Source organism: Xiphophorus hellerii, chromosome 11 (genome assembly GCF_003331165.1).
Source record: "Xiphophorus hellerii strain 12219 chromosome 11, Xiphophorus_hellerii-4.1, whole genome shotgun sequence".
Classification (NCBI taxonomy): Eukaryota; Metazoa; Chordata; class Actinopteri; order Cyprinodontiformes; family Poeciliidae; genus Xiphophorus; species Xiphophorus hellerii.
In genome coordinates, this window is record NC_045682.1 from 653,688 (window position 1) to 670,654 (window position 16,967).

Below are 16,967 nucleotides of genomic sequence, written 5' to 3' on the forward strand. Positions count from 1 at the left end.
AGGAGTAAGAGGCAGTGCTACCACAAAGCTGATTTGTTGGATTCTGCGAAGACGTTTGCAGTCTAAAGAGGATATCCCACCCAATTCAAGAAGAATGGGTCTACGTGGTTCCAGAACGCAATCTCCTCCTCAGGGTGAATTGTTTGACTATATGATAACAAAATATGGAGAAAAAAAGTGTGTATGGAGTGCATGAATGGATAAAATGTGGTGTTTTCCCTGCGGGTGGTTCATTGAAACTCTCTGTTTTGAAAAAAGTACAGAGAAATAGAAAATAGAGAACGTACTTTAAGAGACAAAAAACAGATAGAGACTAGGAGTCTTGTTGATCTTGAAAAACATAAAGAGAGTTTGGAATGCTGGATGAAAGAACAAGACTGTAGGGAAAAACGGAAAAATGCTAAACAAATGGCTGGATGTGAGGATGATTCTGGGAAAATAGCGGGGCGACATGACAATGCTTCTATTTCTATGATTAAATCTGAAAATGTTTCAGCTTCTGTGACTGCTTCTAAAACAAAGGGAGTTAAACCCCTACCTTACAATTCTTCTTCTTCTCTCCCCACACATCTGTGCCCGGACTTGAGTGCTCTCTCTGTGTTGGAGCCGGACCTCGACGCCTACCCGATTCCACTACCACGACAAGCGGTACCTGCACCAACTGCTGGGGTCCCTCAACCTTCAGCACGGCCTATATCAACAACAACAATGGCTGCAGCGGCAGCAGCAGCAGCTGCTCCTTTTAAGGAGGAGACAGACATTCTTGTGCCTGAGGATGAAGAACTGTTCAGTGATGAAGAGGATGAAGAGATGGCACGTCCAATACAAGTTTTCCACATAAGACGTGGAAAAAAAGATAAAAGAGAGGATGATCTCCTACCTACCCGACGTAATCTCAGATCCAGAGACAAGAACAAAGGACAATCTTCGAAGCTAAGTGTGGATCCTGAGTTAAATGGACCCATGGTTGAAGTTATGGGAGCCGATGGACCAGATCTTGTCTTCCGATCTTGGACTACCCAGGACATTGAGGACGCTGGGAAAAATTTAACTGATCCCCTTCATTCTGGAACTGTGTTTGCTGATCAGCTCGGTGAATTCTGCCGTGAATTTCGGCCTACTGGAGCAGAACTGCAGAGACTTCTGGCTAGAAAATTTAAACCCACTGATTTAGCAAAAATTCACTCCTCTTTGCCAAAACCTGAGGACCGATTAAAGAACATTGACTGGGATAACACAGACAATGACAATTATAAAACAATGCTCACTGGACTTATAGATGCCATAAAGACTACATTTCCTGTCCGAATAAACATGACCTCCATCTATACATCCAAACAATGACCGGATGAGACAACTGATGACTTCATTCATCGCCTTATGGACACCGTTGCAACATACGGAGGCCATGCCAGGCCAGACACCTTCAACAATCAAGCTCCACCTGGCCCTTGGGAAAGTATTACCTGTGACCCCATAATTAAAGGATTGCTTCCAGACATCTCAAAGGAACTGAAACAGAGCTATGTGGGTTGGGCTGAGCAACCTCGTTTAGAAGATATCAGACATTATGCCAGACATGCACAGCAGCAAGTGGACAACCGCACCAGGGAGCAAAAAGACAAGGTGGAAAAAGAACTTCATTTGGCTGCTGTTACAATGTACTATGATCAATCAAGGAGAGGAAGAGGCCAACCTAGAGGACGAGGACAATCCAGGGGACGAAGCCGTGGGCGGCGAGGACGAGGACGAGGCTACACCCCTCACAACAGAGATGCTGATGTTTGTCACAATTGCAGAGACACTGTCCCAGGAATTACAGGAACATGGCAGATTGACTAGAGGGGGCGTGCGAGGACGGAGCGGCTCAGGGGGTGCACTCAACCGAGGGTAACGTAACGCGCACACACACACACACACACACCCGTACAAACAAATTGTGTGAATGTAAATGATCTTGCTCCTTGCAATGAAGAGCTGCTTGCTGATTGTGAGAGTTTGAACGAGTCTCCTGTTTTTCCTGTTTCTGGCAAAGAAGAGCTGCTTGCTGACAGTGACACACTTGACAAAATTCTAAATGCAATTTCTGACTTGGAGGTGAAATATGGCTTGAAAACACAGACTTATGCTCATTTTGCATCTGACGCATACAAGGCCTTCCCTACTTTTGATTTGACTATTTCAGGGAAAAAAGTGTCCCTTATGGTTGACTCCAGAGCAACATCTTCAATTGTGAGGAAAAAAGAATTTGATATTCCACCAAAACTTAGTGGTAACTATGTTTATTCAGTGTCTGCCTCAGGTCAAGTAGTAAAGGAGAGAATTACTACCCCTATTTCATGTAAAACTCCTCAAGGATTCTCTTTCAAACATTCATTTTTGTTGTCAGATTTGTGCCCTGTAAATCTTATTGGGCGAGATCTGATGTGCCTTTTAGGGATTGATCTTGTCTCAACACCGGAGGGTGTAAAAGTTGCATCACATTCTGATTGGACTCACACAGCTGTGCAATTTGACTCGTCTGCTCTTATATGAATGGAAGCTTCCAAATTCATCTCTTTCACAACAACTTCTTGCAAAAGTGAAAACTTTAATTTCTCCTTTTCTGATTTTAAACAGCACGATGAATTAAGCTGCATTTCAAATGTTTCATTGGGAGCTGATTGTGATTATGAGAAGCGATGGTTCCGAGCTCCTTCTGAGAAACTGTCAACATCTGCTTTGTTTTGGATCACACAAGCTAGCTGTCTCTCTCTCAGCTGAGCAGAGGCAGTTTTTTTGTGTTCCTAATTCCTACCCACACATTCCTTTGGCAAAATCGCAAAATTTGGAGTGGAATGATGTAGGGTCATTTATTCGTGCGTGTAAAAATGAGACTGATTGGATTCTTTCACCTACTGACCCAAATGTGATGTTTTCTGAGCGCATGTCAGCCTTCAAAAAAGTTTTTCATTGTACAGTGCACTGTAAAAAAAAACTGTGGAAATGATTCCTACCACAGAACCAAATTTTGAAGCATGCTTTTTATCTCACACAGATCTGTTTTCACTACCACAAGCGCTATCTAAAGTTCCTGATGATTTTTGGGCTAAAAGCAAATATGATGTCGGTCTAATTAAAGGTTGTGAACCAGTTATTATTACCCCAAAATCTGACTTCCGTCCATGTCAAAAACAGTATCCCCTAAAACCTGAAGCTGTTGAGGGCATAAAACCTGTTTTTGAAGCTTTACTAAACGCCGGCATCATTGTTCCCTGTAATGATTCTCCAGTTCGCTCACCAATATTTCCAGTAAAAAAGGCAAAGATCCCTGGGGAACGTCAGGAATGGAGATTTGTGCCAGATTTAAAACTAGTAAATAAATCAGTTTTACCACATGCAACAATAATGCCAAATCCTCATACGATCTTCTCTCAGATTCCCTCAAATGCACAGTTCTTTTCGGTGATTGACCTTTCAAATGCATTTTTCTTTGTCCCTGTGAACCCGAAAAGTCAGTTCTGGTGTGCTTTTGAATTTGAAGGAAAATTATGGACTTTTACCCGGTTGTGTCAAGGCTTTTGTGACAGCCCCATTATCTATAATGCTGCTCTGAAGGCTAGCTTGGATTCGCTCCAACTTTCACCTGGTTCTGCTCTTATTCAGTATGTTGATGATCTTCTGTTATGCAGTCCAACTAAAGAGCAATGTGAAAAGGTCACAGTTGCCTTGCTAAAGCATCTTCATGCTGGGGGTCACAAAGCCAGTCTTTCTAAACTTCAGTTTGTCAAAGAAGAAGTAACCTTTTTAGGTCATGTTGTTTCAAAAATGGGTCGTTCCCTTTCACCTAATCGTGTTTCTGCTGTTCAAAACATACCCAGGCCTGTCACAAAGAAACAGCTTCTGTCTTTTCTGGGTATTACATCTTACTGCAGAAACTTCATTCTGAATTACTCAATTCTGGAGAGTCCCTTGAGAGCTCTCAGTAGTGGTCTTCAGGCTTCAGACACTGTCCAATGGACTCCAGAGGCTGAAGCTGCTTTTACTCAGCTAAAGCTGGCACTACAGACTGCTCCTACACTTGGCATTCCTGATCCAAACAAACCGTTTGTTCAAACAGTGGATGAAAAAAAGGGCTGCATGACATCCGTCCTGCTGCAATCACACGGAGGAAAATTGAGACCTGTTGCATATTTTTCAGCTAAGCTAGATCCTGTTGCTGAAGGGCTAATTGGTTGTTTACGTGCTGTGGCTGCTGCAGAAAAAGCTGTTCTTGCATCACGTGACATTGTGGGTCATACCAACCTCACCTTACTGGTTCCACACTCTGTTTCTATCATACTTTTGGAGCAGAAAACTTCTCATCTATCTGCTAAGGTATACAACTGTTCTTCTGGATATGCCGAATGTCACTGTGAAACATTGCACCGTTCTGAATCCAGCAACTCTTTTGCCGACTCCTGATGATGGTGAACCTCATCATTGTGAGGCAGTCTTGGAACAAGTTTGCACACCCAGACCTGATTTATGTGACACACCTCTAACTAACCCTGACTTAGTGCTGTTTGTTGATGGCTCTGCATTACGTGATCCTATTACTGGTACTAACCGTGTTGGCTTTGCTGTTTGCTCTTTGCATGAAACGCTAGTTTCTGGCTCCTTACCAAAACACTTTTCTGCTCAGACTGCTGAGCTTGAGGCACTAACAGAGGCATGTAAACTGGCAGCTGGTAAGTCTGCCTCAATATTTACTGATTCAAACTATGCATTTAAAATTGTGCATAGTTTTGGAGTAATTTGGAAACATAGGAAATTCCTTAAAGCAGATGGTAAACCTATTCTGAACTTTTCTCAAGTTGCAGATTTGTTGGATGCTATCATGTTACCTTCTGCCATCTCTGTGACTAAATGTCAGGCACACACAAACTCTGACGATACCATTGCCCGTGGCAACGCAAGAGCTGATATGGCAGCAAAACAGGCTGCACAGCGGCCTTCAATGATAAGCTGCCCCTCCTTCCACACTTCTTCACCTTCTCCCCCTCCCCTCTCTGATATTGAAGCACTACAGTCTTTTGCTTCAGGAACAGAGAGGCATGTTTGGAAATCCTCAGGGGCTGTTTATGAAAATGGAATATGGATGGGTCCGAATGGCAAACCATGCCTTCCAAAACATTTTTTTCCACACTTCGCAAACCTAACTCATGGTTTTGACCATGTTTCGAAGTCTGGAATGATTGCTGCACTTACAGCACACTGGTTTACAAAGGGATTCAGTTCTTTTGCACAAAGACACTGTCACGCATGCATGATTTGTGCAACACACAATACAGGAAGAGGTGCGAGCACATCTCAGGCTGCACAGCCTCCGCCTGACAGACCTTTTGACTATTTGATGATGGACTTCATTGAACTATCCCCTGCTGAGGGGAAGAAATTTTTGCTTGTTATTGTTGACATGTTTAGCAAATGGGTGGAAGCTTTCCCATCGAAGCATGCAGACAGTCACACAGTAACTAAGGCTTTGCTGACTGAAATTATCCCACGTTGGGGTATTCCTGCCAGAATTAGCAGTGATAATGGCACACACTTTGTTAATGCAGCATTAACTGAAGTGGGAAAGTTTTTAGGTACGACTTTGAAAACTCTCTGTGCATATCACCCGTGAAGTTCTGGCGCTGTTGAACGCGTTAACGGCGTTTTGAAGACCAAACTAGCTAAATGCTGTGAAGAAACAGGTCTGTCTTGGGTTAAGGCCCTACCGATCGTTTTGACTTACATGAGGATGCGGAGGAGAGCCAGGATTAACCTCAGTCCATTTGAGATCCTGTTTGGCCGGCCTCCTAATTTGGGTTTAGGGCCTCAGAGAAAGGTCCTTCCTTCCACTTCTATCTGTGATGATGCAATGTTGTCTTACTGTCAAAACCTGTCGAATGTGCTTTCTCAAGTTTTTCAGACGGTGAAAGACGCATTGCCGCGTCCTGCCGAGACACCACTCCATGCCATCACGCCAGGTGATTGGGTCGTGGTGAAAGACTTCCGGAGGACGCGTTGGAACTCCAAACGCTGGAGGGGACCCTTTCAAGTGTTGCTCGTCACGCTTACAGCTGTTAAGGTTGCAGAGCGGGCGACGTGGATTCATGCCAGCCACTGTAAACGGGTGCCGGAGCCTCAGGAGGACACTCATCCTGACGGGGAGACAGTAGTCCACCAGTCGTCGGAACGACAGACCGAGGAGGACGACGCGCAACTTTCTGAATGAGGACAAATTACTTAACTGCTGCTGGTGTTAAGTGCTAGTAACCTCTGACACCGCAGACAGCCACGTTTAATTTCCTGGATCACTGAAAAAAACTTCATTACAATTGGTGTTAAGTGCTAGTAACCTCTGACACCCAAAGAGGAAAGGACACAATGAAGGAATACGGCAGAGAGGGATCATAACAACGAACATTGGTTGCTTTTGTACGTCAAAAGGCTCCCCAACCGGGCGTGCCGTGGTGGCGTAGCGGTTAGCGCGACCCATATTTGGAGGCCTTGAGTCTTTGACGCGGCCGTCACGGGTTCGACTCCCGGACCCGACGATATTTGCCGCATGTCTTCCCTCCTCTCCTTCCCCGTTTCCTGTCAGCCTGCTGTCATATAAGGGACACTAGAGCCCACAAAAGACCCCCTGGAGGGGTCAAAAGAAAAAAAAAAAAAGGCTCCCCAACCGACGAACTATTGCTGGTCCGCTGGTGAGTGGTCAAAGTGGGGTGTGAAGATTTAAAATAAATATTAAAAGAGTTCCTGAGTGACGCGATGAAAAGTATTTCATCATGACGTCTTCATCTTCTTCCAATTACAGACATTTGTGTTGGCTATTTTTACTTTTTTGTTGTTTGTTTGTATCACTCAGGTGGTGGGTTTTATTTCCCTCTGATGAGGTGGATAGTTTTCCTCTACATGAACTGAGAGATGTTAAATGGCTGCATGGGAGGTTAATATGTAGAAAGTTTTTTTTTAGTCTTTAAATAGTGATGATCATTTGTCTTTTCAAGCTAGTGTCCTAGCTTAGTTTTCCTATCCTGTTTTGCTCATTATAGAAATGTCTATGTTTCACAAAAACAAATGCCTGTCCTTTCTACATCTTCTGCAAATGCATTTTATGTTTTGATTTTACATTTCCTTTGATCTAGCATTATGTTATTTTTCCCTTTTAAGGTTTAGTTGGCGTAGAGTTTTACCTTGTTGAACATTGTTGTTGTGACATTGATTTTACATTACTCGAAGTCATATATGTGTTTCAGTATGAATTGTTTTTCTAGCTACTTATAGGGGTGTTTTCTACTGAGCTTAAATTTTTTGTTCGACATTGATTTTTGTTTTTTTTGCTATTTGATGTTATTTCTTTTGTTTGTTTTTATGTTACCTTTTTTATTGCAATAGTTGTTCTTGATTTTTATCATGTCTTCACTCAGTTTGTGATGTCTCCGTGTTTATCCTGGTTAGCACATATACAGAACCGCCTCCCTGGCAAGGAGGGGTTGCAAGATAAGTTTTCCTACCTAACACAGTGATATTGTTACAGGGTTGAATAAGTGAATGCCGGTAGGTTTTCGTATCTTGTGTATATGTGTTTGTTTGTTTTTTTGTTTTCTATGCGTTTTGTTTTTTTGGGCGTTTTTTATTTTCATTTTTTCTCCTTTTCTTACATCTTCCAGGATAGTGTTATGTTGTATCTTTTAACCTCGGAGGGAAATGATGATTAATATTAAATATTACATACTTACTTATAATCAAAAGGGGGGAAATGATGTGGAAAAATTACAATTAGGTCACACCTGCTAGTTGTATTGCTATATGTTTATTCTAAGTTCTGTATATTCCCACCAAGTTAAAGCTGTTTGGGTTACATGCACAAGGTTGGACGTTGTTTTTCCCCAGCTGCATGGGAACCAGTCTGATTCCCATGCTTTGGATCCCTTATCCCTTTGTACAAAACTCATGTGTTGTCTCTGCCTGGCAGAGCTTTCCGTTTCAGACTTGCTTCATTATTGACTGTCCTGTGAGCTCTCTGAGTTGTGCACAATATATGAATAAACCGGATTGAGTGATTTCACCTGAACAGTGCTTGGAAATAGGGTTTTTTTCCACGACAAAAAAAACTATTTGATGTTATTTCTTTTGTTTGTTTTTATGTTACCTTTTTTTATTACAATAGTTGTTCGTGATTTTTATCATGTCTTCTAGCTTTGGTCTTCATATAAGCAGTTTAGAGCTTGTTTTGTTTCTCTTATTTGTAGTAGGGTGTGGTCATTGTTATTTTCCATATGCTGTATTTCTAGAGATTTTAATTTTATAGTAAGATCTTTTAAGCGTTTCTCTTTTTCTTTTTTCTTATAGGAGGACCACATATAATTAACTTCCCTCTCAGAACAGTCTTTGCTGCATCCCATAAAATACAGGGAGAGATGTCCTCTGTGTTGTTGTGGTCCATATAGTCTTTGAATTCTTTTTCTACGAAGCTGTCAAATTTAGTATCATTTAGTAAACTATTATTAAGCCTCCACAGGGTTTCTTTGCAAGTTCCTCCATACATCCACCAACCCTAATTCTTTAAACATTCTTTTAATATATATTACTCCTGTTTGAGCCTTTGTAATTTTACTGGTTGAGTCCAGAAAAGGATTGAAGTGAACGTTCCAGTCTCCCCCGCATATCAATATCCCAGATACTTCTGTTGCAATTATGTCAAAAATTTTCCTAATAAGCTGTTTATTATTTCCAGGTGGTCTATACACATTCAGTAAGGTTACTTCTTTATGATCTATGTATCCTTTGACCAGTATATACTGTCCTTCTTTGTCTTTAATTTGTGAGGAGAACTAAAAATTCAGCCTATTAGACAATAAAATCGCTACTCCTCTAGAGCTGCTTTTTGTATATATAGTACACATTTTTAAACCCCATTTTGCACAATTTTTCATGTTCAGCAGTTGAAAGATGTGTTTCTTGCCAAAAAATTATATCTTGCTTTTCTTGTTTCATCTTTGCAAGAGCTTTGCCTCTCTTAATGGGATTATGTAAGCCGTTAACATTAAGAGTAATTACCTTATATTGTTGTTTCACTTCTGTCATTAGTATACAAACAAGGAATACCTATTATTTTCCAAATGCTCTGGTGAACAAGGGGGGGTCTGCAAAAACAAAACACATAACATACGTGACTTCCAAGAGTGAAGTAGCAGTACACCTTCAGAGTAGTGAGGAAAGTCCCTAGAATCCCAGGGGGCTCCTTGCGGTGCTGCCCCTCGTCTCTCGTCCATCATGGCAGCGCCCTTGGAGAAAGCATGCCTGTTCCCAGATCTGCGGTCGTAATACTCATACTTTACAGAGGAATTCACAAGAAAGTTACAGGGTGTTGTCGTTGCTCCTGAAGGCCCTAAGTTTTTCCTGAATGTGTTTCACTCGCATTTCCCGGGTCCACAACTGGGTTCCGCTCGCTCCTTCCCGGGAGAAGGCTCTCGGTTTGGGCTGGGAGGCGTCCTCCGTTGGTTTGTCCGCCGCTTCAAACATGTTCCTCTTCCTCATGTCGTCAGACGCGTCCTGTGCACTGTTGTAAACCCTGTGGCCGTTCTGGTAAAACACACGAAGTCTGGATGGGTACATGGTCTGGAAGCGAAGTCCCTTCTCTTTTAAAAGCTTCCTGATGGGATTGTATGCTTTTGATTGTATGCTCGCGTTTAGCGAGGTTATCACTGGGGAAATCTTGATCGAAGAACACGCGCTTTCCTTTCAGCTGTATCACTTTCTTACCCCACGTAGAACGAAGAACTAGTTCCTTTGTGGTATACTCCAGAAAATGTATCACGATGGATCTGGGGTTGGAGCCGGACGGCAGTTTGGGCCCGAGTGACCGGTGGCAGCGCTGTATGCCCAGTGTGATGCCCATGAGGGAGAGTTCAGTTTTAATAAAATTCTCTATAAATTTTTGCAAGTTGTCGCCTTCTTCTCCCTCTGTGACCCCATGAATACGAATATTATTCCTGCGTGAACGGGCTTCCAGGTCTGTTAGACGCGTTTGTAGGTCTTCTTGTAGCTGAAGCGTGTGGCTCAGCATGTCTTTGACGTCCATGTTGAATTCCTCTACCTCGGTTATTTGCTGCTCAGCCTCCTCAACTCTGTTCATTACATCTTTCAGGTCTGCAACAATGTTGTCAAGCCGCTTCCCCATCTCTTTTCTAAACTCAGACATTTCCTTTTTTATAAGTCCTGACTGGTCAGTGATTTGCTTTTTAAGGTTCGTCTGGACTTCTTTCAGCTCTGTAAGAATGTTAGCTTCCATAGCTTTGTCCGCTGCTAGCTTGCTATCTTCAGAGATCTCCTTCGATAAAACAACAGTTTCTTTCGTGTTTTCTTGCTGAATTCCTCTCGTCTTCCTTTTGTTACTCCCCGACATGACATGTAAATACTAAAAACGGTGTTTTATAAGTTATTTGTCAGGGGGTAACTCGACCATCTGGGATCTAGAAATATGACCACAATTCTAACCATAATCGACTGTTTCTCAAAGGCATGTCACCTCTTCTCCCTCAGGAAACTCCCTTCAGCTTTCCAAAGCGCTCAGCTCCTCTGCAAGCATGTTTTCCGGCTGCACAGCATCCCCGTGGAAATCTTGTCAGACCACAATTCATCTCCCAAGTATGGAAACAATTTTGTCTTGCCCTAACTGCTAAGGTCTCTCTTATCTGGTTATCACCCCCAGTCCAATGGTCAGACAGAAAGTATGAACCAGGAGTTCGAATCTACCCTCCACTGTCTTTCATAATCCTATCCCTCAGACTGGAGTAAGTTTCTTCCCTGAATAGAATATGCTCACAATTCTCACATCTCCACAGCCACAGGCCACTCCCCTTTTGAGATCTCCTGAGGTTGCCTGCCTCCCCTCTTCCTTGAAGACGAGAAGGACATTTCCGTTACCTCAGTCAGCCACCATATTCGACGTTATAGACCCGTCTGGTCCAACACCCTTTCAGCCCGTCAGCGCACTGCAATCCGGAACCATCGCTTCGCCAATTGCAGACTCATACCAGCACCTAAATATGCACCAGGACAGAAGTATGGCTATCTTCTAGAGATATTCCATTAAGATCCATCTCGAAGAAGCTTGCTCCATGCTTTATTCGTCTGTATGTCATCAAGTCAATCATCAGCCCCACAGCGCTGTCTCTGGCGTCGTCCAAATCTCCGTGTCCACCCTATGTTCTATGTCTCCCAAATCAAACCCATGGTTACCAGTACTATCTACTCCCCACAAATATAGAAAAGACATTGATATCTACTTCTGTGAGGTATATTGAAGTACATTTAGAGTCAAAGAGTTCAAAGAGCAAAATAATTCAAACTATATGAACAGATTTCAGGGTTTGTGAACCTAGTCAGTTAGAGCTTATCATTATGATTCCTGATTTAAAATTGTATAATTCCAGTATAAAAATGTATAACTTAATAGTTAATAATAAGAGACACACTTACAATTTTGACACTAATCATTGAGACACCATGGTCATGAAGCTCATCTTCAAACAGCAAAACCTCTTCAAAGAACATGATGTGCTCTCGAGCTTTCAGCTTCTCTATGTCAATGCGTTCCTCTGTATTAGTCACCTTTATAAAGCCAGAGAGAATTTACACAAAATAAGTTACACATACTCTGTACTAAAGAAAAATCTACAGAGAAACCTTACCTGTACAAATAGATAAAGTCAATGAGAGAGAAAAGATGAAAGAAAGAAAGAACCAAATGAAACCAGCCTTTATCTGGAGTTCTTCTCCTAGAAGAGTTCCTCTGTAATCTGTGGTGAACGTCCAGTCGAAAGGCCTCAGTACTTCTTGGGCATGTTCAGACTCAGCTCTGAAATGACATCATGTTGACAAGGTTACATACGATGTTTATCTATGATATATGGTGGCCAGCAGATGCAAACACGCAACAAATGGTGAAACAAGCTGCGAAGTGGTGTATGACGTAAATACCAAAACACATAAAAACAAATGCTAACACAAAATGCTGCAAACACAAACAAAATGCTGCAAACACAAACAAAATGCTGCAAACACAAACAAAATGCTGCAATCACAAATAAAATGCTGCAATCACAAAAAATGTTGCAATCACAAATAAAATGCTGCAATCACAAACAAAATGCTGCTACCACATGAATAACAAGCAGCGGGGGGTAAATGCTGCAAATAGTAAAAACAACACTATACTCTCTCCACAAAACGGAAGTGCTCCAGATCACTAGGGGGAGTCAAACAAAGAACAAAATCGTATCGGACTACACCCTCACTAAAAACAGAAAGCTTAAGCGGTAAATAGAGTTGAATATAAAATTAATTTGTGATAAAAAACAGTTTTAAGATGGTTTTAGGCAAGAAAGTAGTCCTCGTAGCTTAATTTATTCTCTTACTTCATCCAAAATGAGGCTTCTTTGTGTTTTCAGAGTAGTATAACTCTGCTAACAGGGCTAGACTACTGTAGGCTCAGCGGGAGGGTGGCGTGTGCTTTCCCCATTCACTGCGGCATGATCTCGGCAAGTCACTCTGTCGTTTTCCGCTGCCTGTTATCTGTTCGTAGCATGGAAAGTGCAATATAAAGTGCTTAATGTATTTGTATATGTGCTGTTTGATATGTGTATCAAAATATAATATTTCTTTCTGTAAATTTCAATACATCTGAAGTTACTAGTATCTTCAAAACTTTGCCACAGTGTTTTCTTCCAATACCAATTACTTATATTCCTTTCGTTGGATTTGTTTTAGAATGTAAATTCATAGTAAGAAAAATATTTTAAGACAGTACCCCTTAATGATCAAACAGAACACATTTACTTCTATTTGCATGTTTTTGTGTATAAAATACACACTTATGAAATACACTCTTCCCTTTGATTAGCTTCTTACGTGCAGTGCAAACTTTTGTACTTATTTTTCATTGTTTTATGCAGGCATTACGAGTCACAGTTCCATATTTGGATGCAGCTTCCCAGAAGCACCCAGGATTCTCTTCCCCCGCCTAACATGTCATCATCTTCTTCTCTGTCTCCTCATCTTTTATATAATTGTTAGTGGTTAACGAACCACCACTAACCACTCATCATCCAGGAGCAGCCCGGTGAGGCGTTTTCACGCTTTCCTCGTAGTCACGCTTCACTCTGGTTTAAGTAATAATATTATTATATTATTACTCGTATATTATTACGAGTTCTATTATTATTATATTATTATAATATTATTATTTTTAATATTATTAAAAATAATATTAAAAATATTATTTTCAATTTTATTTTTTTGGTTACACGATGCATTAAACAGTATCAAATGACTAAATCCACTTAGTCAGCCAGAGTTAATGCACGCGGAGATCTGACAAACTCGTCCCACAAACTTGAGCAATCAAGGTAGTTTCTGTGGCCCTTAATAGAAACTCAACAAACAAAATGGAAGAGCTACTAAAGCCACATTAGCAGCATTGAATTAAATCTCTCGTTTGCTATGAATCGCTGCGCAGTGCAGTGGATTTAACTCATCATGCAGGGCCATCCAAGGCAGTATGAGGCCTTGAACAGAATTTGACTTAGGGGTCCCTTTTGTTGCTAAAAACATCAGCACCTCTAACAGTTTCTGTGTTAGATTTAGTGAAATCTGGGACTACTGTAGTTTAATTAGAAAACCTAAAAAGCAATAAATTATAATTGCAGTTTACTAAAATGTATTTGTGAACAAACAGACCTAAAACTCAAAGATTAAACTCATAGCATCAGACTGCAGCTATGGTAACAAAACAATCTAACTATGAATATTGTTCTTTGAACTTTTCCAAAGTAAACTTGCCAGCTTCTTAAAATCTTACATTTAAATGTTAAACAATTTAAAATATTTTAATTTATGTATTCTGAAACCATTAAATCAAATTTATCAGCATTGATAATCTCAATAAATAAACGTTGCATTTATGTATCTGTGGTCTGTGTAAAAATATTAGCATTTATGGGGCCCCTAATGCCCTGGGCGGCCGTATGGAGCCTCTGACTTAACAGAAGTGCAAATAACTGATATTCAATTTAATTGTATTTTTTTATTTATTTTTAAGACTAGTTAAGGGTTTAAATAGCATTTCACTGGCGATGTTTTCTCGTAGCATAAGATTACCCAGTAATATTTACTATTCCTGTCTACTTAACATCTTTTAATAGAAAAACACGGTGAACCGCCTCGGTGCCCTGACCACTGGGCTTAGCAAGTGTTTTGGGGGAAACCCTGGTCTATAATAATGTTTGTCCATTATTTCAAATATTTCCTAATTGGTAGATTCGGAAAAAAGCTTAATTATTTGCATTGTACTTCGGATAATCATGGTTAAATAGTTTTCTGCATGCTTATACATGACAGAATGGATTATAATCGGTAGGCTAACGCTAATCATATTACAGAAAAACCGACAGTAAAAAAAAATAATAAAAAAACACAGTGTTTGAATGACTGCCTGCGACAGACTGGTGACCTGTCCAGGGTGTACCCCGCCTCTTGCCCGAAATGTAGATAGGCACCAGCAACCCTCCTGACCCCATTAGGGACAAAGGGTGAACAGAAAATGGATGGATGGATGGATGGATGGATGAATGACTGCCAGAATATTCAAGCCACAGTTAGAACATGTCCAATTGTAATTGTTGAGAAAGAGTAGACACTCAAGAATGTGAAAAATTGGGTGGACTAGTCCTACACCGAATTGGAAGTTACAATCAGAAACTTTTGTATACAAAACAAAGTCAAAGTATAGGGCTTTCTGTGTGAAGGTATCATGATCAAATTAGTAGTGCGGCATTTTGGACGAGTGTACACAAACGGGTCTCTACACAGTGTGAGAACTTCCGGGTCAGGCCACTTGTATCAAAAAAATCAAACCAAATGAAAATAGAGTGCTTGTTATCCGTTTCATTCCATTTTAGTTTTGTGCACAAAATTGGAAATTGTATTTTGGGTTTTTGTTTAATAAATGAAAAAACCAGTGTGCTTTTAATGAAGGTCTGGTTTGATGTGATTTGTTCTTTGTTTAACTCCCCTTAGTGGTCTGGAGCACTTCCATCTTGTGGAGCGTCTGTGCTGTTGTTTTTACTATTTGCAACACTCCCCCCCCCTTTGCTTGTTTTTTCATGTGGTTGCAGATATTTGTTTGAGGTTGGAGCATTTTTTTGTTTGTATTTGTCAGTTGGTTGAAGATGCTGCAAAATATTGCATTTTTGTTTTTTTTATATGCATTTGCAGCTCATTTTGTCATTTGATGTGCGTTTACAGCTATTTGTCGTGCGTTTCACCGTTTGCTGTGCAATTCTCAGCCACTGTAGTGATACCAATAGCAACCAACTGTTGGCACTGGGCAGTTCTCTGTTAATTACCAAAAAGTCCACAATGGTCAATGAACTAACTTGAAATGGACAAATGTAAAACTAAACAAAAATTCTATGAAAATTGTATGACCCACTTCCCATAATTTAACTTATGTAGTAACATTTGTTTGCCTTCCAAATAAACGTATAAAAGAGGATATAGTCAAAATTCTAAAGCAGTTGTGTTTATTGGCTCTTGTTAGCTAATGTAAAACTAAGTAAATATTTTATGAAATTTAACCAATGAAGGAATGAATGTATGATTGTAGCTCACGTAGATTGAGCTTAAGGTTGCTACAGTGTTAACCCTAACAGAGCTTTAGCGTTGGACTTAGCAGGGCTTTCTTATTAATTCAAGTTTAAGTTAAAGGTTTTATTCTCATGTGCATAGTAAAAACACGTTTCCTGGTACAATAAAAAAGTTTGAATGCTAGCCAAAAAAGTAAAAAGGTAGGTCAGATTAGTTTGTTGATCCCGAAACACCATAAAATAAGATTTTAGAAGGGAGTATTTCACTTGGTACTTAAGAAGCTGGTTATGCCGTATAAGATTTGCTTTTACCATAAATCAATGACATGATTATGTTCAGTGTATGTTGGCATTTTTTGCTTGTGTGCCTTACCTGCTCTCCTGCCATTCTTGAGCACAGGCTACCTTCACAGTGTCTTCCATATTGTTGACTTTCTTGAGAGCATCAATAGCATTAAATTCAATGCCGTAGTGGTCTGTGTGTTGGATCCGCAGAACATTATCCCCATACAACATCTCTGGGAGTGAAGGCATGTTCAGTTCATCTGCTAATCTGGCCAGGCAAAGAATAAAAAGTAACATTTCTCGTTCCTAATAAATTTTGATGTAGCTTTTCATGGGCACACAGCAATAAGCAGGTGAAGGAAATAAATATTCATTAGAAAATAAGGGAATGAGTGTGTCTTTTGTGTATAAATGGTTATGTTAATTATCTAGGATCTGTCTTGTACAGCACTTTCATTTGGAAGATGTTACACAATGGACCTTACCAAGCTCCGCCCACAACTGACCCACGAGACCGCAAGTCTCACAAAGCCTCGCAGAGCGTTGTTTCTATGTAAACATGACTCAATTAGTGCATCATTTCTACCGGATTTTCACAATATATCAGCTACTACAATGGACAGAGGAACTAACAAGTTCATGTCATCATCTGGGAGGAGGTTACTGGTTTCTTAGTCACAAGCTGGTTGCAAACCTGAGGCCAGCAAGTGTCAGTCAGTTATGGTAGATCTGAAATTTGGTTTGATGACGTCAATATGAGAAGCTACAGACTGACAGGAGGAACCAAAGAGCTCTGTAAAGGTAAAGGCAAATCTTCTGAAGCTGGGATATAATTATTTTAATTTCACATAATTACCACGGTAGAAGCCATTTGTTTGTTAAAATTTTATGAAATATATTTGTTCTATTTGATGTTTGTTGTGAATGATGTATACTCACAAACGAACGAGGTAATTAGTCCAACGTTTAGAAACTATAGCGGCTGTAATGCGCCACAGCAAAGGGAAACAAAGGTAAAAT

General features: G+C 40.5%; 1 protein-coding gene across 12 annotated transcripts in view; it reads right to left on the reverse strand.

Moving 5' to 3' along the window:
• Positions 1 to 16,967, reverse strand: part of tiprl (TIP41, TOR signaling pathway regulator-like (S. cerevisiae)) — a 58,695-nt gene that overhangs the window by 32,819 nt on the left and 8,909 nt on the right. For 8 of the 12 annotated variants that reach the window (XR_004340946.1, XM_032575893.1, XM_032575892.1 and 5 more), the window contains exons 3-5: positions 16,036 to 16,215; positions 11,776 to 11,875; positions 11,497 to 11,628 (exon numbers count right to left, since the gene is read on the reverse strand). Coding sequence is in view for 11 of the 12 variants with exons in the window: in XM_032575893.1 (XP_032431784.1) it covers positions 11,497 to 11,628; positions 11,776 to 11,875; positions 16,036 to 16,215 (412 nt within the window). In the remaining variant the exon portion in view is untranslated. Of the gene's footprint in view, positions 1 to 9,084; positions 9,159 to 11,496; positions 11,629 to 11,775; positions 11,876 to 16,035; positions 16,216 to 16,967 lie in introns of those variants that run through there. The other 4 variants (XM_032575896.1, XM_032575890.1, XM_032575894.1 and 1 more) reach the window with 4 other exon arrangements.